The sequence below is a fragment of the Microchirus variegatus genome (genome assembly GCF_963457635.1).
Source record: "Microchirus variegatus genome assembly, chromosome: 15".
Taxonomy (NCBI): Eukaryota; Metazoa; Chordata; class Actinopteri; order Pleuronectiformes; family Soleidae; genus Microchirus; species Microchirus variegatus.
In genome coordinates this window covers 1,873,655-1,897,697 of record NC_139816.1, presented here as the reverse complement: position 1 = coordinate 1,897,697, position 24,043 = coordinate 1,873,655, and the positions used below count along the sequence as shown (strand labels likewise).

Genomic DNA, 24,043 nt, shown 5'->3' with positions numbered 1-24,043 from the left:
TCACCCGGGGTGGGTGGCCTTGTCTCCTCCAGGTGTCCTCCTCATCCTCTCAGAACAGGGCTGCTGCTCCCAAAGAAACGAGTCAGAGCAAAGTGAGTTCCCCTCTGCACCTCCCTGCACCACCACCTCCTCCTCCTCCTCCTCATCCTCCTCCTCCTCCTTTTTTTTTTATTGATTTTTAACTAAATTGAACATAACCAACATACAAGTGCTCTCTATATTCACACAAATATCAAGACAGGAAGGAAAACAAACCACCATCTAAGCCAAAATAAGTTCAGGTAACTGATGACTGTCTTTACCCCAAAAATAATGATAAAATAAAACAATAATAATAGTTTAAAATAATAATAATAATAAATAAAATAAAATAAAATCTATACATATATATATGACATATACATATACATACATACACATATATACACATACATACATATAAACACACATATACATATAACTGTTAAAGAATTAAAAACAATAATAATCGTCATTAAAATAAAAAAATAAAAAAAGTCCCACTAGTGGGAGTGAAAATATAAATTATACAAGTACACAAGACAAAAACAGGGTGGAACTTGTTAAGAAAAATAAGTAAGTAAATAAAATTGTTTTATTGTCTTATGAATGAACTCTCATCTTCTAACCTGTCGTCATGTAAATAACCTTCACATGTTAGATGTTGTGCATGATTCACGTCAGGTCTTCACTTTCTTTTCTTTTCCTGTCTAATCACTTACTCATTTAAACATTTAGGGGTGAATTCCAATTCCTCAATCTTAACCCTCAATCTCAAAAATGTTCTCCCTCTAGTCCAAGTTCTGTCCTGATTCTCAGAAAAATTAAGTTGAGGCCAAGTTTAAGGGCTGTATCGCCCTCAATATTGAGATTTTCCGAGACCACCCTTGGGAGCAAGGGCTACCCAGAATGCATTGCGTGTTTTCACATAACAAAGATGGCGTCGAAAGCAGCGAAGCGAGTGTGATACAAATGAAGTATTTTCTTTGTTAATAGAGATATAAAAATGATCTTAGTTTAGGCCCATATTATGGATTACTGACGTTATTGTTGCCTAACATTTATTTTTTTATTTTTATCATCTTATAACTAACTGACAACCTAATAACTTGACTGACAAACGGATCAGAATAAATAATCCTGACGTAAATGTGTTCTTCTTCTTCTTCTTCTTTTTTGGAGTTGACAGACTGGACGCAGCTTTGGCGTTATTCTGCCCCCTACAGTCTGAAGACGTATCTGCATTTAAGGGGTGTCCCATTTTCTAAGTGACTAAATAACCCTCAACACTTGGTTTTGAGGCCAGTTAAGATTAAGGGTTGAGCTTGAGGGTTAAGATAGGAATTGGAATTGGCCCTTAAACTCACTCTCTACAGACAGATTTAGACATTTACTCCCTGGTAAACGCTCACTCGCTCCCTCTGTCCTCTCTTCTCTAACCCTGTGTGTGACGGTGACCTCTCTACTTTCCTTCCTCCCTCTGTCCTCTGTCCTCTGGTGTGGTCCCTCCCTCTGTCCTCTGTCCTCTGTCCTCTGTCCTCTTGCTGCTGTGCTGTGTGTCCATGTAGGTTCAGATAGTCTCCAAAAAGCTGGACTTCAGCCACGTCACCTCGCGCTTGGGCTCCAAGGACAATATGAAGCATGTTCCTGGTGGAGGGAATGTAAGTAGCGACTGTCCGGCCCGCGACCGCGAAGAAGCAGACGAGAGTCGAGACGGACACTTCCTGTTAGTGGACGCTGTAGATTTAAAGCGTTAGTGGACACTTCACAGCCTCTCTGCTCCCTCCAACTCTCCCTGTGTCGTCTCACCCTGTCACTAACTCACTAAACGCCCAGCACACAAACAGTCTTAGCTTCTTCTTCTTCGTCTTCTTCTTCTTCTTCTGTTTTGACGAGACCATGAAAGTGTCCAACAAACACGTGTTTTCCTTCGTCGCTGCCGTGGTGGTGATGATGTGTGTTTTTTTTCGTCGTGTGACGTCTGACAGGTGCAGATACTGAACAAAAAGGTGGATTTGAGTAAAGTGACGTCAAAGTGCGGCTCCAAGGACAACATCAAGCACAAGCCCGGTGAGACGCTGTCCTTCATCATCAGATATGTGCATTATATGTATGCTTAACAGCCAATCACAGAGGTTTCTGTCATTCGTTCAGGTCCTGTTGATCACCCGTGAATATGTGTTTGTGACGTCTGTTCGTTGCTCAGCGTGTCTTTCTCTTGTACGATGACTAGGGCTGTAACGATATGCGTGAGAAAACAGAATGGTGAAACTCTCTTTCTAACTCCCAGTTATTTTTCCAGCCACATGATTTGAGCTGTTAGTGCTACCAAATTAACGCGTTGTGTTTTTTAATCGCGTTAATCTCTTCTTTACCAGGGTCAGCGTCAGACGCAGCGACAAAAGCGTCATAAAACCATGTGTAACTTTAACAAACACAGACATGCTGCATACCCACAGAAAGGTCACAAACTCAGCTAAAAGCTCATATAAACCATTCTCATGTTCACCAAACACAGTTAAAACACCGACGGATCAAACCAGCAGGAGCGGAAAAAAACCCCGTTACGGCGCACGCATTGAAAAGCGTCACCGGAGCGTCAGCGTGATTATGTAAACAGAGGAGAATTCACAGATTTTTATCACTCTACGAACAAGATTCACGGATCCAGCTCCAAAATAAGAGCAAAACAACAACTGACTTTCAAGAAATACAAGCAGAAATGTTGTCTTACCTTTGCTGTTTATCAAAACAAGTTATTTCCACTGGAACAAAACTGCTTCTCATGAAGAACTACACTTCCCAGCATGCTTTGGGGACAAATCCCAGTCTGATTGGTCATTTACTTTGTATTTTTCAACAGTATTATTTTGTTACAGAAAAGAGAGAAATCTATGGTTATTTATTTATTTATTAATGTCTGTTCACAGTGGTCCGAAAATATATGTTATTAAATGTTACATTAAGTTGTTATATAAGTAAATGTTTAAATAAAATGTATTTTAAATGTAAAAAAAAACCGTGATACGAATCGAATCGTTATTCAGCTCTAGTGATGGTCTGTTTCCACGTCTTCTGCTGCAGGTGGTGGTGACATCAAAATCGAGTCCCGCAAACTGAAGTTTAAGGAGAAGCCTCAGTCCAAAGTTACCTCCATGGAAAATGTGAACCATTCGCCTGGTGGAGGCAACGTCAAGGTGAGCTCGTCACGTCTTTGAGCTTCCTGTTTCCTCGTTCCTCATTGGCAGGGCAGTGATGTCACGTCCTCTCTAGCTGTGTATATATATATATAAGTGTGTGTAAATGTCTTCACATACTTGAAAAATACATGAAAAACAAGCAGATTCACGTTGACAGCGTGTCAGTCTGCTTGTTTTCTCCTGACCTTTTGACCTTACGACCCTCTGCTGCGTTGTGTGCAACAGTCTGGACGCTCGGACACAGATTTATACTTTATATGTTTTTATTTATAGGTGTTTTTATATAGCGTTCGCACCGTTCCGTCCGTCCGTCCGGACTAAAATGAATACCTTCCTGTGCGCATACGTCCTTCACATTTTACAGGATTGTTTAGTGGGTGAATATCTCCAGGCGTTTTTTTTTCGTATTGTCCAAAAACATTTTTTTTGGAATTTTTCGTGAATTTTTATGCGTTTTTTTTTGTGGGGAAATGTGAGAAATGTGTAAACGGCACTTTACGAGCTTGTCAACGCGATAACTTGACAAATATTCGACATATTGATGCCAAACTGGCACTGTCCATGCCTCTTACAAGTATCTTGAATAAGCTCGAAGATGGTTGACCTTGACGTACTTTCCAAGGTCACAGCTGCACTTGTAACTTGGAAAATAGCCGAAAACCGGCACTTTTCAAGCTTGTCAACGCGATAACTTGACAAATATTCAACATATTGATGTCAAACTGGCACTGTGGATGCCTCTTTCAAGTATCTTGGACAGGTTCGAAGATGGGTGACCTTGACGTACTTTCCAAGGTCACAGCTGCACTTGTAACTTGGAAAATAGCCGAAACCGGCACTTTTCAAGCTTGTCAATGCGATAACTTGACAAATATTTATTGTATTGCTGCCAAACTGGCACTTTGGATGCCTGTTACAAGTATCTTGAATACGTTCGAAGATGGTTGACCTTGACCTACTTTTCAAGGTCACAGCTGCACTTGTAACTTGGAAAATAGCCAAAATCGGCACTTTTCAAGCTTGTCAACAGGATAACTTGACAAATATTCGACATATTGATGTCAAACTGGCACTGTCCATGCCTGTTACAAGTATCTTGGATAAGTTCGAAGATCGGTGACCTTGACCTACTTTCTAAGGTCACCGCTGCACACCACATGTCCAAAGTGGCCTTCATTGCCTATGCAAATTTTGCTTTAAAATTGGCATAAAAATGTGGGCGCATGGACTCAGCGCGGAGCATTAGTAGTCGCCGACTATCACCACTCTAGTTTTGGTGTAAAATGACCAAGAGACCTTGATTTGCTATTTGCAGATGTGTGTGTATTTAAATTGATATGAAGTCCCCTCAGCCTAAGACTTCATCATCACTTCACTCTCATCGTCATCATCTGCTCTCTTTAACTCAGAGAAGATAATAAACAAACAATAAAAGTAATACGTACACAGAAAAGTCAGACAGGTCTTTATTAATTTTATCTTTATTCCTGTGAAGTTATTGCTGTTATTGTTGGAGATCAAGTCGCTCAGGAAAAACCATTCCTTCACATTTTCACAGCACCTCATTCGTCCTTCGTCGTGTTTTTAACTTTGCACTTTATTTCTCTGAATGTGTCTCTGAATTCATTAAACATGTTCAGTTGTTCTGTTCGTTTGCATGTTTTTCAGTTATCGTCACATTCTCGTTCACGTCTGCCTCCAGGTCTTTGAAGACACAGTCACAGTCTCACCATCTAAAGACGCTGCTGTTATTTTGTTAGAATTAAATGTGGTTTTCTCAGATTTGGAGCCAGCTTCTTTCACCTCCGTCTCCACCGATTGTCACCTGGCCTGCTGTGTGTTTGTAGGCTGAGGGGCCCCAGGAGACAGCAGAGGGGAACGGGACCCCCCCGAGCGGCACCGAGGCCCCAGCCCCAGGCTCCGAGCCAGGGCAGGCTGGGGCCCCCGCTGCCCGGGAGAACGGGCTGAAGGACGGGGCTCCCTGTGGGAGTGAGGGCCTCCTCCTCCTCCGGGAGCCCCAGGCTCTGGACTCGAGCATCCCCGAGACAAGTAAGTTGACGTGGGCCGGACTCGTGCAGGGGGACAGAGTCACTGATGAAGCATCGTTTAGAGGTGGACTGATGTTTGGCTTTTCTGTCATCAGACTTTATAAACCACCGCAGATTATGACCCCTTTTTTCCCTTCATGTGATAAAATATCCGAGAATTTACGTTTATTTTCTAACCCTCCATGTTTGTCCGTGGTCTTTGAGTCTGTCTTCATCGTGTCTTCAGTCCACACGTCCTCATCACGCCGTCATCTTTGACTTCTTATCTTGCAGGCATTTAATTCTGGTGTCCCTCCTTCCTCCTCACCTCCTCCACCCCCCACAACATCACCTCCACCCAATCTCCTCCATGCTTTTTTATTTTTTTTTTACCTCTTCATCTCCTCCATCTCCTCCTCCTCCTCTTCCTCCCCCCTCCCTCTCCCTGTTTCCTAACCTCTCTGCTGCAGATTGAGTCTCTGAAGCTCAACTTCCGCAAGAACGCTCGCTCTCGCACGGACCACGGCGCTGACATCATCATCACCTGTCTGCCCCCCCCCCCCCCCCCCAGGACAACAACAACAACAACAACCGCCCCCACCCACATGGCTCCTCCTATTCTCCACACCACCACCTGCAGCTCCTCCTTCATGAGGTCATGACCTGAGTGTCCCCAGTAAATCACTGAAAACCCTCGTCGTCTTAAATCTGTGGTCACGTGACTTTGACTTATCTTCTTCACATCGGCCCCGCCTCCACACCGGCCCCGCCTCCACATCTGCCCCGCCCACCTGTAGAGACTCATCTGTGTGAAGGAAAACGTCCTGTCCTTCAGGTCAGCTGACCCTGGGGTCATTAGGGTTCACTGGGTGGTGACCTTTGCCCTCTCCTCACCTCGTCAAACAATAACAAGATCTGTTTCTCCGTCACGTGAACAGCATGGAAACCCTTTCACACTCCTAAACCTCGTTCAGACCTGATCTGAGTGATCAGATCATCTGAGGTTGGTCTCTTGTCCAGTTCAGTGCTTCTTCTTCATAATAATAATAATCCACCGTCATCTCCATAAACAAGCTGAAAAACAAAATAAAGCTAGACAACATGTAGCTGTGTGAACTTTGTAGGCTTTAACTCCTGATTCTCCGTGTTTGTGATGTTGTGTTTGAGTGACTAAATCAGCTTTGGTGTTGACTTCACATCTGGTTTTTCTTGTGTTTCCTCCCGGGTTTGGTTTGTGAAAGCAGTTTTCTTTTCTTTTATTTATTGTGTCTTTCTTCTTCTTCTTCTTCCTGTATGAGCAATATAGTCTTTACTTTCCTGGTAGAACTCGGAAAATACACACAGTGAGGAAGGATGTGACCTTCAGAGGGAAGAGGTGACCTTTGAGAAGGAAGGACGTGACCTTTAGAAGAGCTTTAGAAGAAGGAGGCGTACTTCAGAGGGAAGAGGTGACCTTTAGAAGGAAGGACGTGACCTTTAGAGGGAAGAGGTGACCTTTTGAAGGAAGATAAGAGCTTTAGAAGGAGGTGACCTTCAGAGGGAAGAGGTGACCTTTAGAAGGAAGGAGGTGACCTTCAGAGGGAAGAGGTGACCTTTAGAAGAGCTTTAGAAGAAGGAGGTGACCTTCAGAGGGAAGAGGTGACCTTTAGAAGAGCTTTAGAAGAAGGAGGTGACCTTCAGAGGGAAGAGGTGACCTTTAGAAGAGCTTTAGAAGAAGGAGGTGACCTTCAGAGGGAAGAGGTGACCTTTAGAAGGAAGGACGTGACCTTCAGAGGGAAGAGGTGACCTTTAGAAAACCTTTAGAAGGAAGGAGGTGACCTTCAGAGGGAAGAGGTGACCTTTAGAAGACTTTTAGAAGAAGAAGGTGACCTTCAGAGGGAAGAGGTGACCTTTAGAAGGAAGGACGTGACCTTCAGAGGGAAGAGGTGACCTTTAGAAGAAGGAGGTGACCTTCAGAGGGTAGAGGTGACCTTTAGAAGAAGGAGGTGACCTTCAGAGGGAAGTGGTGACCTTTAGAAGAGCTTTAGAAGAAGGAGGTGACCTTCAGAGGGAAGAGGTGACCTTTAGAAGGAAGGACGTGACCTTCAGAGGGAAGAGGTGACCTTTAGAAGAAGGAGGTGACCTTCAGAGGGAAGTGGTGACCTTTAGAAGAGCTTTAGAAGAAGGAGGTGACCTTCAGAGGGAAGAGGTGACCTTTAGAAGAAAGGGCGTGACCTTCAGAGGGAAGAGGTGACATTTAGAAGACTTTTAGAAGAAGGAGGTGACCTTCAGAAGGCTGAGGTGACCTTAAGAAAACCTTTTGAAGGAAGGAGGTGACCTTCAGAGGGAAGAGGTGACCTTCAGAGGGAAGAAGGTGACATTTAGAAGGAAGCTGACCAGAGGGAAGGAGATGACCTTCAGAGGGAAGATGGTGACCTTCAGAGAGATGGGTGTGACCTTTAGAAGGGAGGAGGTGACCTTTAGAAGGGAGAAGGAGACATTCAGAGGGAATAATGTGACATTTAGAAGGAAGCTGACCTCCAGAAGGAAGGAGGTGACCTTCAGAGGGAAGGAGGTGACCTTTAGAGGGAAGATAGTGACTTTTAGAAGACCTTTCGAAGAAGGAGGTGACCTTTAGAAGGGAGGAGGTGACTTTAAGAGGGAGGAGGTGACCTTTAGACCTTTAGAGGGAGAGAGAAAGTGAGGAGAGAAGTGTTCCTTTAGAAAGTTGATTGAGGTGTTTTTTTATACCAACCTTCAAGAGGAAGTTCAGTGAAGATGAGTCTGATTAGTGATGATGATGATGATGATGAAGAGGGACAACCTGGTTCAGCTGTTGTAGGATATTTACCTGTAGTATTTGTGTGTGTGTGTGTTGGCAGTGGAACATATGGTGGCTTTAATCGCGCTCTTGTGTAGCACCTGTCGCCTCCAGCTGCCTTTTGTCAGATTATTGAGATTAGTTGCTATAATCTGAGCATGTAGCTCCTCCTCAGTGTAACTGCAGTGTGTTGAACGAGTGCAGGTTTATTTACGGTGAATCAGACAAAAGTGACTAAACTAACCAGAGTGACGGCTGTTCTTACTGTTTATGTGATGACTTTGATCATCTCAGCGATAAATCAGGTGCATTCTGCTCATGAACCGCTCACATAATCCACTGAAATACACTTAATTCTACCAAGTTAATTGGTAGAAAGCCAAAACAAAGACCCGATTATCATAAAAATCATAACATTTTGATGAATGTGACTTTAAACATGATCTTTGTCAAACCAGTAATTCAGTTTAACATGTTTTACTGATCTATGAGGACTCATCGTGGCTGTTTTATATCATTTTTCACATCCATCACCTTTGATTTGTACGGTTTTTAAATGTTTAAAAGAGTCGTCTTCCATGAAACAAACAAGGTTTTATCGTATGTTATAGAATTGTTTGTCTGAAATTGACCAAGAATCAAAAATCATGTAAATCTGTAAACAGCAATCCAAGAAATCTTATGATTTTATTTTATCACTGCATAAAACATATCTCATTTTAACTAAAAATAAATAAATGCATCATATCGTAGCTACAGTGACTGCCCCCTAGTGATGGTAAATGGTTTTGTATTTATATATATTTATAAAATCCTCCTAATCTGTCACAGAGACTCCGGAATGATGTTCATAACAAACTGAACTCACCAACAACAACAGCACAGACAAAATATTTGCATTAAAAACATTTTTTTTGCAGACTGCAAATCATGTTTTGGCGTCATGTGGCGCCACCTACCGCCGTCTACCAGTCATTGCAGTCAGTAGAGTCTCAGCTGCAATGGCGGAGAAAAACGAAAAAACCTAAAAGACCTGGAAACATGAGTGTAGTAACCGTATTTTGGCCACATTCTCACATGTGGCGCCTTTAAAACAAAGCGAGTAACGTCGAAGCGTCGACGCTAAACTGCACCTTAACGCTTCGTGTTGTTTTCCCTCGTGGACGTCGTTGACGATAACGGAGCAATAACCGGGGCTTTTCCACTGCCAGCTCCTCCTCGTTCACCATCCGTCAGTCAAACGCCTTAAATGTTGATAAATAAAAGCTGAGAAGCAAAGATCGAACCCTTCAAACCCTTGAAACGGGCAATAAAGAAAGAAAGAGTGGTTCATGTTTGTTCATGTTTTGTTGTGAAAGTTTTCCTCCTGGTGCCTGTTCACTGTCATCACACACACACACACACACACACGTGTAAATAGATGATGTCGCGGGGGTCGTGGACCTTTAATGGTTTCAAGTGGAGGAAGCATTTTATCATAACTATTATATTCTCATCATTACTATTATGATTATTATGACAAACTGAATAAGTCTTTGTCGTTGAAAGGGGCCACTGAAGTGGAAGAATGTCTTTGAGATATATTATTGTACTAAAGACGCAACGCTTTTGTATATGTATTTATGGTTGTGTTTGTGTCGCGCTCTCGGCTTCACAAACGTCACAAAGAAGATTTGATTGTTTTTTTTGATGTGGTGACGTGCGAGCGGCTCGATTTACAAACGTTCAGACTTCATTAACACTTTGTTAACGCGAGGATTTCTATGAAAACACACTAATGTCAACAAAACCCAGTCTTAAGAGAAGTGAAAGTCACGTTGGATTAGCTGGTTCAACGCGGCTGTGACCACGTGATCACGTGATCAAAGAAAGAAGTGAGAGTCTAAAGCAACACAATCACATGTGGTTTATCACAACGATCACACACACACACACACATGTAAGTGTAACACTAGCTAACAGCTACAGTTCCTGCAGAGCATGAAAAACAACTATGGGATGTTTTAGGTATTATTATTATTATTATTATTATTATTACAACAACTATGACATTTACAGAAGCTCCTCCTGGTTTTTTTTGTTTTGTTTTTTTTCATTCATTTGAATTTTGTTTTTGGTTTGAAAAAAAAAAAAGTGTTTATTGTGATTACTTGTTAATTAGTGATGTGATTATTAAACAAAATAAACTAAACTAAAACTCTTGTTTGTGTTCAACGTCTTTGTCAGAAACAAGTTACTTTACTCTAACACTTAAAACCTTTTTCACACTAATATATATATATATACAGATAAATATATACTATATATATATATACACACACTATATACTGTATATATATATATATATATAGTTATAAAACGAAAAACGAGGGAGAAAATGCACTTTTAGACATGTTTATGGAAGATATTCATTGTCATTGTGATTACTTGTTAATTAGTGATGTGATTATTAAACAAAATAATAAACTAAACTAATAAAACTAAAACTCTTGTGTGTTCAGCGTCTTCGTCAGAAACAAGTTACTTTACTCTAACACTTAAAACCATGTTCACACTTATATATTTATACATATATATATATATACTTTTATATATATGTATATGTAGTATAATATTATATACAACATTTTACAATCAAGTAAAAAAGAAAAGTCTCCACGTCTCACTGGTGTGTGTAGTGTGTGTAGTTCCTCCTGTCGGACGCTGGGGGCAGAAGTGCACTGTGTTGTTCGTCTTCGTGTCCGCAGAAGAAGACGGTGACACGGTAACATGGTAACACGGAGCGTCAACATCCGGACTAACATCAGGGAGGATTTTCATGTGAAGTAACTGCGTGTCCTCGCGCTCCTCTCAGGTAACAACATCCACTGAAGACGCGACTTTATTCACTAAAGGACGAAACGCACGCGCACACTTTGTGTGAAACACGCTAGCTTATCCAGCTAGAACTAGCTAACACGGGCTAAGCGCTAGCATGTCCCGTTAATAATTCCACATTTAAAACACGTTATCGTCACAGTCGTGCATTTAATTTAGTTAGCGTCCTGTAACTGAATGTCGGATAGCGTCGGTAGCACAACACAACGTTAACGTTTGTCTCGTTTATTTATTTGTTTTTATGTGTTCATTTACTGTTAGTCATTATTCAAAAACTTTATTGCCATTAAGTACACGCACAAACGGTTCGAGTACAGAGGATTTTTCTGCACACAGCTACAAAAAAAAGCCATGGAACATGAACGTTAAACACACAATTATAAACATTCATTAATCAGTAAAGTAGCTCAGTAGAAAGAAAACAACTAAACAAGTATATACTGTGACCAGTGAGCAGCTTTGATTACTGTGTTATAACACATTAGACTATTTTACTGCACAGATGCTGAAGCTTTACTAGAAGATCAGATCAGATCAGATGGTATAATCTATAGTAATGTAGCTGCCACACACACACACACACATTTGATGTATTGTTAACTGTGAATATTATGTCCACATGATGTTTAGTTGTCATGTCGAGTCAGCGGCCTTCCTCCAGCATGGGCCGTCCAGTGAGTCGCAGTGGTTCTGTGGTTCCTGGTTCTGGGAGACCCCCGACAGCTGTCCGCCCTCCGCCCACAGCCATACGAGTGGCTACTGGGGTGAGTCACGATTTCAGTTTGAACCAGTGAACACGACTTCATCAGACTTAACCTAAAGAACTTCACTTAAACTCCTGATATAAGAGAATATTCTGTTCTTTTTATTCTTTCATATTTAAAATGCTGTGTGTTGTCGGGCTTTTCTGGTTTCATTCTTCTTCTTAGATGGTTCCTGGTACGAGGGGCGGAGTCCCAGTCTCCACACCTGGAGTTCTGTCATCACTGATCAGAGTGACGGACAGACCTGTCACTCAGCAGGGACTCAGTGGGATGAAGACTGGCATGAAAGGTTCAGTGTGTTTGTGTACCCTTTATTCTTTACTCTAACTTTTACTCTTCTTTACTGATGTTTACTCTTATTTACTGATGTTTACTCTTCTTTAATGATGTTTACTCTTATTTACTGATGTTTACTCTTCTTTACTCTTATTTACTCTAACTTTTACTCTTCTTTACTGATGTTTACTCTTTTTTACTCTTATTTACTCAAACTTTTACTCTTCTTTACTGATGTTTACTCTTACTCTAACTTTTACACTTCTTAACTGATGTTTACTCTTCTTTACTCTAACTTTTACTCTTCTTTACTGATGTTTACTCTTCTTTACTCTAACTTTTACTCTTTAATGATGTTTACTCTTCTTTACTCTAACTTTTACTCTTCTTTACTGATGTTTACTCTTATTTACTCTCATTTACTCTAACTTTTACTCTTCTTTACTGATGTTTACTCTTCTTTACTCTAACTTTTACTCATCTTTTTACTGTTCTTTACTCGTCTTAACTCTTCTTTACAGATGTTTACTCTTTATTACTCTTCTTTTTACTCTTCTGTACTGAGCTTTACTCATCTTAACTCATCTTTACAGATGTTTACGCTTACTTTTACTCTTCTTTTTACTCTTCTGTGCTCATCTTTACTATTCTTTTTACTCTTCTTTACTGATCTTTACCTTCTTAACTCATCTTTACTCTTGTTTACTCTTCCTTTTACTCTTCTGTGCTCATCTGTACTTTTCTTTTTACTCTTCTTTACTGATGTTTATCTTCTTAACTCATCTTAACTCTTGTTTACTTTTGTTTACTCTTCTTTTTACTCTTCTTTATTGACGTTTACTCATCTTTACTCTTCTTAACTCTTGTTTACTCTTCTTTTTACTCTTCTTTACTGACGTTTACTCATCTTTACTCTTCTTAACTCTTGTTTACTCTTCTTTTTACTCTTCTTTAATGACGTTTACTCATCTTTACTCATCTTTACTCATCTTTACTCTTCTTAACTCATCTTTACTCTTGTTTACTCTTCTTTTTATTCTTCTTTATTGACGTTTACTCATCTTTACTCTTCTTAACTCTTGTTTACTCTTCTTTTTACTCTTCTTTACTGACGTTTACTCATCTTTACTCATCTTTACTCTTCTTAACTCTTCTTAACTCTTGTTTACTCTTCCTTTTACTCTTCTTTTTACTCTTTACTGATGTTTACCCATCTTAACGCTTCTTTACCCATCTTAACTCTTCTTAACTCTTCTTAACTCTTCTTAACTCATCTTAAAGGTTATATTTACTTATTGTTAAAGCCAACATGACATCATTGTCTCTCTCTTCCCTCATAAAGGACCTCAGAGACAGATTCTGGATAAGTCCTATTACCTGGGCCTCCTTAGGTAACATGTTCAATATTTATTAAATAAGCTGCAGAAATACCTTCCATAGTGAATATCTATTGTTGATTGATTGATTGATTGTTGATTTGCTTCAGGAGTAAAATCACAGAGTTGACCACAGAGACCAGCAAACTGCATAAAGAGATTGACAATTACAACCAAGAGAACTCTGTCTACCTTTCCTATGAGAAGAGGTGAGAGATATTTTATTCTAAGTGTTAATAATCATTTAATTCCAGACTATTACAGAACGTTGTTTTGTGTTGTCCTCAGAGCTGAAGGAATGGCTGCAGAGATAAAGGAGTTACAAGGTCAACTGGCCGACTACAACATGGTAAAGAGCTGTGACGTGTGTGTGTGTGATCACACAGACGTCTGAAGTGCTTCTTCATGGACTTGGATAGACGTGTGCGTACCTGGTCAAACGTTTATTCTGTATATTTGCAGCTGGTGGACAAGCTCAACACCAACACAGAGATGGAGGAAATGATCAATGACTTCAACGCCGTAAGTTCACAGAGGTCAGAGGTCAAATGTGAGACAAGGATAAACGTCCTCTCACTGCTTCTGTGTTTTCTTCAGTTAAAGGCTCAGAACGACAGAGAGGCTGAGAGCATCGACCGTATCTTCACCGAGAGGAGAGAGTGAGTCTTTACTCATCATTAGACTGTTCTTTACTGATGTTTACTCTTCTTTACTGATGTTTACTCTTCTTTACTGATGTTTACTCTTCTTTACTGATGTTTACTCTTCATTACTCATATTTACTCTAACTTTTACTCATCTTTTTACTGTTCTTTACTGATGTTTACTCTTTATTACTCTTCTTTTTACTCTTCTTTATTGATGTTTACTCATCTTTACTCTTCTTTACTCTTCATTACTCTTATTTACTCTAACGTTTACTCATCTTTTTACTCTTCTTTACTGATGTTTACTCTTTATTACTCTTCTTTTTACTCTTCTTTATTGATGTTTACTCATCTTTACTCTTCTTAACTCTTCTTTACTCTTCTTTACTCTTCATTACTCTTATTTACTCTAACTTTTACTCTTCTTTTTACTCTTCTTTACTGATGTTTATCTTCTTAACTCATCTTAACGCATCTTTACTCTTGTTTACTATTCCTTTCACTCTTCTTTTTACTGTTCTGTACTGATGTTTAATCATCTTAACTCTTCTTTACTTTTCTTAACTCTTGTTTACGCTTCCTTTTACTCTTCTTTACTGATGTTTACTCTTCTTTACTCTTGTTTACTCTTCCTTTTGCTCTTCTTTACTCATCTTAACTCACCTTAACTCACCTTAACTCTTCTTAACTCTTCTTAACTCTTCTTAACTCGTCTTGACAAACACTGATCAATATTTTTCTAAACCAAAAGAGAAGTTGAAAAAAAAAAGAACAGTTGATTATGAAATGAATCGTTAGTTTCAGCCTCAGACAGACTCAGTAACTTCTGCTCTGATGAAACCTCCTCTCCTTGAAGTCACTCTTCCCTCCTGATGTATGGATCCTCATAATACACCTCCTCCTCCTCCTCGTCCTCTCCCTCCATCTGCCAGCTGTCCTGTTTGAAGGTGAAAGTCTGGTGGTTAATGTGAATCCCCGTCCCGGTGAAGCCCGTCGCTACGACGTCATCGTCGTCCTCTCCTAAGCGCCGGTGACGGTAGTTGTGGAAGAGCTTGTACCAGGACGGGCCTTTGATGGCACAGACGATGAGCAGAGAGGTCGTCAACGCCAACGCCACAACAGACGCGATGAACTTCCACGAGTTACCGGGCACAGCGGTTTGTTCTGGAGGAGGAGGAAGAGGAGGAGGGAGAGGAGGGGAGATGATTGTTAGGCTTCAGTTCATTCATCTGTGTGACATAAGAAGAGTTTGTGGTACCGTGGTGGTTCGATGGCAGCACGGTCTTCAGTGAGGCTTCAGCAGATGAAGCCTGAGGCTGCTGAGAGACGGCCGGTGTTGGTGTTGTTTGTGATTCAGTGGGTGATGGTGATGGTGATGGAAAACATGCAGCTGTAGCTTCTAAAAGATCTTCACCGGCCTGAGTTTGTGGAGAGGCACATGTTGGTGACCCTGTGGACACAAAGGTCACATGCAGACATGAATCTGTTCACGTTCCTTTCATTTGGTCACAGTTAAAGCTCACACAGAGTGGTCCTGTTGCACATATATGTTAGTTATGGAGGTCTACTTACATACATTAACTTGTTTTTATGCTCAAAAACCTCCTAGTTGCTGTAAACGAGCCGATAGAAATCCTCTTTTCTGACGCTGTTTCCGAGCCGCGATATTTCAGACATAAATCTAACCCCCAGAAGACAGAGTGTGTTGTGATTGGCCAGTACCCGGAAGTGACATATTCAGCACACCAGCTCTCAGAAGCACAGCTCCCCCCTCTGGAACGGTGGATGCACTGCTCCTCATTATCAAAACATTGTTTTAACAGTGTTTAAAAATAGCTTCTTCACGACTCCCCGCCTCAGTCCCTTTGACGACCTTTGACCCGGAGTCAGACCCAGAGTCAGAAGACACTGTCGCTCGTGAAACACCTCCACAACGGACGTTATTCTTCTTCTGCGGTTCAATGTACGCAACCGGATGTGCCCGGACTAGTGCCCGGAGCAGGAGGATCTGCTGTTCAGGAGAACCGCTGTTTACGTAACCGGACCGGGTTTTTTCAAAGATCTCGCTGAGCCCGAGATTACAATAAAACACAGCGTTCTCAGCAGTGGCTGAAGTGTTTGTTTAGAACCTTCAGGGCTTCATAAACAAGGTAATGACGCAGATACACACTAAAAAAACAGCCTTAATTGGAACTTCCGGTCTAGGTCCACTTTAAAATGTCACCACGGTTGACCTCAGGGTTAACCCATTTGGCTGATGTTGGAACTAGTAAAAACATATTTTTATCTAAATTTGACCCACTATAGTTAAATAAGGAGACTGAAACATACAGTCAATAAATACTTAGTAAAAACCTTACCAATGCTGATGTTTGCTGCTGTGACCTCTTGAATGCTGAGCAGCAGAGGACAGGAACAGTTCCAGGGGTTTCCCTGTAGCTTCAGCACCTGAGGGGAGAAAAGAACTTCTGTTTCTACGGAAACGACACCGGCGCAGTCATAAGTGATTGTTGTTGACGGAGGACAGTGTGTGGACGTCACCTGCAGACTCTTGATTTCCCTGAACGGCTCTGCAGGAAGACGTGTCAGCAGATTGTTGGACAGGTCCAGCTCTGTGAGGACGTCCAGGCCGCACAGAGCCTCAGGCTCCAGCCTGTAACCACAGCCACGGTCCTACAGTTCAGTCACTGTACTGACACGGACGTCCTGCTGCAGTGTCCCCGTGTTTAAGCTCTTACTCACCTGCTGATGTTGTTCCTGGACAGAGAGATCACTCTGAGGTGTGAGACCACCGCGAAGTACTGGTCTGGAACAGCAGTCACACAGTTCTCATCCAGGTGGAGTTCAGTCAGATCGGGATACGTTTTCAGAGCGAGTCGGTCCGCGTCGTTCAGCGCGATCAGGTTTCCCTTCATCTCCAGCCGAGTCACAGAGGAGCAGTTGTCTTTGGCAGGAATCACACGCAGAGTCTTGTTGTTCAAGTCCTTCACCCCCTCCTGCAGGGACAATTATTACCACTTCACTGTACACCAACAAACTCACTGTAAAACACAGCTACTGCAGTTAAATGTAGGGATTTTTAGATCAAAACCTGCACCGCGACCTCTGCAGTCGTCCTCTGCAGGATCTCCAGAACGGCAGCTGCAGTCAAACACAGCAGGAGGAGGTGTTTGCTGCACCGCGGCATCATCTTACCCTGACAAACAACACAAACTTATTATACTTCTGAATAAAAACCCAGCTCCTCTGCTTGTCCTGGGAGACAGAGAGTCGACTGATGCCCGCTCATTAAAACCAGCTTTTTAATGAAGTGCCTTGACTTCACCACAGATGATCTTTTAAAATGTAGGTAAACATGATGGCAGGAACTAACAGGAACTAAACAGAGTCATTGTTAAAGTGATCGGTAATAAAGGAGTTTTATGGCCGTGTTGTGCTCAAGTGCAGTGTACGATAATACTGAAATACTGATCCTGAGCATTAAAATCAGTGTAATCTTGTTCGAGGGCAGCAGGAAACAATCATTTCAATAACGTGTCTCTGGAAAAACCTCTCACGGAAGAACAGAATTGTTGAATATTGAGTCACCAGACTGTCAGCGGTGAGTTCTGAAACATTAACTCGTATACGTACAAGCATACAAACGGAAAGAAATGGCTTTTTAAAGTTTTATTTAAGACAAAACCCCTGTATCTTCCTCATATTCATTCCTCGGCTACGTATTTGAACTGCGTACAGTGCGTGTGCGTATCAGATATAGACGGAAACCTCTCGTGTATACATTACAGAGTTATGGATGAGCATAACTCACATGTTATTCAGTGTCTTTGTTTCCTTCTCTGTCATAGTGCAGTCAAAGTGACAAATTCCTATATAATCATACGTAAATAATAAGTCAAGTCACGTACCTGTACTCTTACAGTGGCGGAGATGAACTTTTATCCACCTGTGTCACACACACACACACACACACACACACGCACGCCCCACCAGGACAAATAATGACCTTTGGTCCTCGTTGTAAAACAAAGCTCAACATTTATGATTTATGATGAAGTCGTTTGACTTTGGCTGCAGATTTACTGTATGTTGAACGTGTGTGTGTGTGCTAGAACATACACACACACACACGGGGAGTAAGGGAATCGTCTGCAGTGGAAAGACAAACTAAAGAGGGAGGGGAGTTTTAGGTGGAAGGAAAGGAAATGAGGAGAAGGAAACTACAGCTTAAGGCCAAATCCGCCCTTCCTTCACTTTATCCCTTCCACCCTTTGACCCTTGAATCATTCTTTCATGTTTCTCCATGATCTCGCGTCTGTGTCGTCACAACAAAGTCACCATGTTTTTCTCTCTCTGTGTTGTGTGTCGTCGTGTGTTTGCTCCACAGGAGAGAGGAGGCCGTGAGGGCCATAGAAGAGGAGATCAAGAGGGAGAGGCGAGTGGCGGACGAGGTGGTCCAGTCCATGCCGGCTGCAAAACAAAACAAGTATTTCACCATGGCTTCCACCAACGAGGAGCTGCTGCAGGTCTGAGTCTAGTTTGACCACTTTTCAAGTGGCTGCCGTGAAATAGTTAGTATCACTGGCGACTCATTCAATGAATGTAGAGTGTCATAAAACAGTGATTTGTCTCCCTCTGTTGTTGTGTCGTGGTGTTGCAGGAGCTCGGCGTCCTGCAGGAGGAGCTGGACGTCCTCATGACCAGGAAGGAGGATTATGAAGCTGTGAGTTACAGTGGTGGTTCTTCAAGTTATTTTAAGTCCACGACGTCTACGTCACGTGTTCACGTCTTCAGGGTCTCTGCAGGTTTCAACAAGTCAAATTTAAGACTTTTTTTAAAGACCATAATGAATACAGTTTAAGACCCATTTCAAATCCATACCGGCAAAAAAGTACATGAAGGAAAATTCGGCTTAGCTATGGTCTTTACTTAAGTTTTCTCCGCTGCTATGCTTAGCCGTAACAGGTATGTTATCGTGTCCTCAAAAATAGAAACATTTCAAAGCGAGACTGAAGTTTGTGCATGTTTTAAATAAAAGTAACGTTAATAGATTTTTTATCTATTAAAAGACCTTTCAAAATTGTATTCAAGTCCTTTTATGAGATTTTTAGTAGAATTTAAGACATTTTAAGGCCTTAAATTCAAATTATTGGATTTAAGACTTTTTATGACCCCGCGGATACCCTGGACTTTATCGTCACTGTGAGACAGACTTTGTAAACCACTCACTCTCCCACACCAATGCCCATGTAGAAAATCAGTGATTTTTAGCTCGCGGGGGAACACAGGAGCTGCTGGTCTACTGCTGCCTCGTGTGGTCACTTTGTGTCACAGAGGCAGAGCCGTTTCTTGCTATATGCGGACTATGCAGCTGCATAGGGCCCCACAGCCACCAGGGGGCCCCCAAACTGCAAGTTCAGACTCATATTTTATTATTATTATTATTATTATTATTATTATTATTAATAATAATAAAAGTACCTGTCTTTATTTGCATGTATTGGATGCATTCATTATGCATATATTTGCAAAGCATGTAAGTGTTTGTGGAGTAATCAGAAAAAGTTATGAGTCTCTGCCTCGAGTTTGAAAAAACAGGGGCCCCCAAATAGTATCTCACAAAGGGCCCCCAAACAGCTAGAAACGGCCCTGCACTGAGGTTAATCTGAACAGAAGTTACGTGTGAACTGAGTGATGTGAAATCACTGACAAGTCACTCGCATGCTGACGTCAGGACTGTGATGCCACAGGAAAATGTAAAGTAGTTATAAACTGTATTATTATATATATTATGTCTGAAGTGTTTTATCCAGCGTGTTATTGTGTGTGTGTGTGTGTGTGTGTGTGCAGGAGCTGGCCCACTCCCAAATCAAACAGGAAGTGGTGCGTCTTCACGAGACTCTGTCAGCGCTGGAGGCAAAGCGTGACGCCATGGAGGCGGAGCACAAGAGCCTGGGCTCACCACAGGAAGAGAGGGAGAAGTTATTCAAACAGGTGAGCAACACTATCATCATCATAATAATAATAATAATAATAATAATAATAATAATAATAATAGGAAAAGTCAACTTTTCAAATCACGTTTTATTTGAACACATCTTTAGGTGAAGGAAGACAACCAGGAAATCGCCAACATGGAGACGCAGTAAGTGAAAATTGAGTTTTTACGAAATTAAATTTAATTGGAACATCATTGTAGTGACGTGCGTGTGTGTGTGTGTGTGTGTGTGTGTGTGTGTGTGTGTGTGTGTGTGTGTGTGTGTGTGTGTGTGTGTGTGTGTGTGTGTGTGTGTGTGTGTGTGTGTGTGTGTGTGTGTGTGTGTGTGTGTGTGTGTGTGTGTGTGTGTGTGTGTGTGTGTGTGTGTGTGTGTCAGACTCACAGAGATCAGAGACAGGAGTGGACAGATCACAGAGCAGATGCGTCAGCTGGAGCAGGACTCAGAGGAAGCTCAGGGTAAAAAAAAAAAAAATCACTGTTTGTTCTTTATAAAGCATTTAAAGACGCCGTACATTCGATAACCTGATCTGGGATCTATTTAAATACAGTTTTGACCCCAAACATTGATCTATGGTCGTATTCTAACTCCAATGGGGCTGCATACAGCTTGTATATAAGTAATAGAAAATGTGAATGTTTATTTAACCAGGGGAGTGTCAACAGAAATACAAGGAGCTGAAGAAGAAGGAGGAGGAAATTGACCGTAAGTTTACTTCACTTGTGATTTTATCATAAAATGTATGTAAAATATCAGAATTCAGTGTCAATAAGTTATATATATATATATATATATATAGTGTTACAGGGTATCTGCTTAAAATGTCTTAAATTCTCCTAAAATCACATAAAAGGTCTTAAATACAATTTTGAAAGGTCTTAACAATCTATTAACGTTACTTTTATTTAAATGAAATAGAATTTGTTCTATTTTTGAAGATGCGATAACAACAATAACTACAACACAGAACTAAAGTAGGTCACCTGTGCTGCCCAGTGACAATTTATCCAGCACCACTAGCTAGCGTGCTAGTGTGCGCGCCGCGGTGTGTTACAGCTTAGCATAGCAGCGGAGAAAACTTAACGAAAGCTCACAGCTGAGAAGAATTGCAAGTTCAGCGATTTGTGGCTCCAGTTTTTTCCTTCATGTCTTTTGTACTTTTTTGCCAGTATGGATTTGAAACGGGTCTTAAATTGTGTTCATTATGGTCTTAAAAAAGTCTTAAATTTGACTTGTTGAAACCTGCAGGGACCCTGTATATAAGTGTTTGAGCAGTAGAACTCATGTTAGTCATACTAGACGTCGGCCACCAGGGGTCCCCACTGTCTGAATATGTTTCTTTAGTCCGTATTTCGTATCTAAAAGTGTCAGTTTTTGGATGTTTTTTTAATTCTTCCTCTGCGTCAGGATTTGTGGAGTCGTTTGAGAAGTCGAGGTCTGAGACGCAGGAGAAGATGAGCCAGAGTCAGGAGAACGTCGTCTCTGTCCTGGAGCTCTGCAGCAGGGTGAGCTGCAGGAGCACAGACCACGTGGAAGTATTTAAGGCTCATGTGGTGACCTCACGTTCTCTCTGCTTGTTTGTTTGTTTGTTTGTTTGTTTGTATGTAAGAACATGTTGAGACTTCGTCAGGTGGACACAGTGACGGCCAGTGAGCTGAGGAACATGCAGGAGGTGCTGGTCAGTAAGGAGACTGAGGTGGTCCAATCAGAGAGCACCGCCAAAGGGCTGACGACAGGTCAGTATCACGCACGTGAGTGGTCATCGCACACACACACGCCGATGTTTAACCACTTACAATGTCACCACGGATGGTCCCAGAGTCCCAGCGTCTGCAGCAGGACCTGGAGAAGGTGCAGCAGCTGGAGGGGAAGATCACAGGAGAGCTGAGCAGCCTGAAGGAGCGGATCAGCACCATGGAGTCTGAGCTGCTCACCTTCAGAGACCTGGACTCACTCAGACGCTCGGCAGAGGACAAGAAGAGGGTGAGATCTGCTGGAGAGAGAGAGAGATAGAGAGAGAGAGGCGATTCAAATGCATACAGGAGTGTAACCGTGAGTCTGCTGCTCTGCTGCAGAGGCTGCAGGACGAGCGGCTGTCGCTGACTCAGCGTCAGGATTCATTCAAACAGCTGCTGGAGGAGATGAACCAGAAATATGAAGCTCTGAAAACCAAAGTGCAAGACAACGAGACCCACGCTCAGGTGAGAGCTTCTCATCATCTGATCACGTCATTCATCCACTCATCACTCATCACTCTATCTCTGTGTGTGTGTGTGTGTTAGCTGGCTAACCTGGAGAGGAAGTGGCAACACCTGGAGCAGAACAACTTTGTCATGAAAGAGTGTATCCTTCAGTGTGTGTGAGTGTGTGTGTCAACAGAGAAGGTCATGTGACAGGTCATGTGACAGGTCATGTGACAGGTCATGTGACAGGTCATGTGACCTGGTCACTGTGAAAGTCATTCATTAGTCACAGCAGTGATTTCCCTCAACTGCAGCTGCGTTAGTCATCGCTTCCAAATCCCAGGAGAGCGACTACGCCTCGGTGGCCAAGAATGTCTCTCAGCAAGTGTCCGAGTACAACAAGTGTCTCATAGACTCACTGCAGAACAACAGAACCTGAACAGAACCTGAACAGACTCACTGCAGAACAACACAACCTGAACACAACCCAGACAGACTCACGACAGACCAACAGAACCTGAAACAGACTCACTGCAGAACAACAGAACCTGAAACAGACTCACTACAGACCAACAGAACCTGAACAGACTCACTACAGAACACATCAATGCTCAGATTCTCCTGATATATTTGACTAACTTGCTTATACATTGATATTTTCTAGGTATTTTCTCTGTGATACTTTTGTAGTTTTTATGCAGTTTACCCTCAAAGGTCCTTAATAACTGAAATAAATATAAGTTATCATGTTGTAAAAGCTGCAGTTTTTGGTTTAGTGTCATGTTGTTAAAGTGATTTCTTGAGCGGTCGTGTTCAGATTGTTCATTTAAAGGCTGAATCTAATCCTCGTGTTCCATGTGCTGCAAAACAACGCCTGATTTTCTCCACGGACTTTGGTGCGGGAGAGTGAGTCACCCATGTTTCTGACAGCACATCTGAAGGGAGGTGATACAGAGAAAAACAGCTGTGGGTTCATCCTTTACATCATCTTCATCACTGCCCTCTAATGGCAGGGAAATGCCTGCATATGCATAGATTTATATTTACTGTGTGCAGTGAGGAAAACACACACACATACATTATATGTTATTAAACATTATTTTTTTTTCTCACCATAATGCTTTCACAATCCAACATTATTACCTAATTGTGTTATTATATTGTTTTCCTGTTTTTCTGTCTAAATTTTTTTCCTGATTTTCTGAGTAATTTTTTTTCTGTTTTTCGTGCAAAAATTTTTCCCCCTGTTTTTTGGAGTAATTTTTTTTCAGTTTTTCATATTAAATTTTTTTCTGTTTTTCGTGCAAATTTATTTATCCATGGAGCATGCCATATCTGTTCAACTGATCCTGGAGAAAGAGTGTTATGTCTAGCAGATCTGAATGAATAATTATAAAGAAAAAATACTCAGAAAAACAGGGGGGGGGGCAGGTTTGCACGAAAAACAAAAAAACAATTTACTCAGGAAAACAGAAAAAAAATTACTTAGAAAAAAAGAAAAAAATGACTCCGAAAAACAGGAAAATAATTACTCAGAAAATCAGGAAAAATATTAGTCAGAAAAACAGAAAAAAAAATTATTCAAAAAAATCAAACGGAAAATTAATTACTGAGAAAAACAGGATTTTTTTTTTTTTTTTTTCAAGTGAATGCAAAATGCTTCCGTAATAATATGATCAAAACATACAGTTTTACTGTTGTTTTTTGAGCTCTCAGGAGGAGATCCGTCAATTCCCAGCAGCCGCCGCACGGTGGCAGCAAAGAGCTGACCGTGCATTGCGGCCCAGTCGGAAATGAGGTGTAGAAGAAGAACGTACCGTAGGGGGGAGAGAGGGAGGGGGGAGCAACAGCGTCGTCTCCGCCGCGTCAGATGATTAAC

General features: G+C 41.6%; 3 protein-coding genes across 3 annotated transcripts in view; 2 read left to right on the top strand and 1 right to left on the bottom strand.

Annotated features, from left to right (window-relative positions):
• Window positions 1-5,706, top strand: part of LOC310937203 (uncharacterized protein) — a 72,075-nt gene extending 66,369 nt beyond the window's left edge. The window contains exons 13-17 of the mRNA XM_083901424.1: window positions 33-92; window positions 2,007-2,088; window positions 3,103-3,215; window positions 5,066-5,267; window positions 5,540-5,706. Coding sequence (XP_083757550.1) covers window positions 33-92; window positions 2,007-2,088; window positions 3,103-3,215; window positions 5,066-5,267; window positions 5,540-5,547 — 465 coding nt within the window. The 3' untranslated portion in view covers window positions 5,548-5,706. The remainder of the gene's footprint in view (window positions 1-32; window positions 93-2,006; window positions 2,089-3,102; window positions 3,216-5,065; window positions 5,268-5,539) is intronic.
• A 5,851-nt stretch (window positions 5,707-11,557) lies between these two features.
• Window positions 11,558-22,684, top strand: ift74 (intraflagellar transport 74; the record flags this gene model as incomplete). The annotated part of the gene is made up of 19 exons (XM_083901429.1): window positions 11,558-11,686; window positions 11,852-11,975; window positions 13,305-13,353; window positions 13,449-13,547; window positions 13,627-13,687; window positions 13,801-13,860; window positions 13,936-13,997; window positions 18,373-18,511; window positions 18,646-18,708; window positions 19,836-19,979; window positions 20,090-20,130; window positions 20,360-20,439; window positions 20,633-20,686; window positions 21,389-21,486; window positions 21,591-21,717; window positions 21,801-21,964; window positions 22,057-22,182; window positions 22,264-22,324; window positions 22,488-22,684. 19 exons carry the CDS (start codon window positions 11,558-11,560, stop codon window positions 22,601-22,603), a joined length of 1,797 nt encoding a protein of 598 aa, XP_083757555.1. The 3' UTR covers window positions 22,604-22,684.
• On the bottom strand, window positions 14,842-17,172 carry LOC310937217 (leucine-rich repeat-containing protein 19-like; the record flags this gene model as incomplete). Its single annotated transcript, XM_083901446.1, has 6 exons — window positions 14,842-15,149; window positions 15,244-15,435; window positions 16,346-16,433; window positions 16,527-16,638; window positions 16,728-16,981; window positions 17,077-17,172. The coding sequence occupies 6 exons, from the start codon at window positions 17,170-17,172 to the stop codon at window positions 14,842-14,844; spliced, it is 1,050 nt and encodes a 349-aa protein (XP_083757572.1).
• Window positions 22,685-24,043: the final 1,359 nt, after the last annotated feature.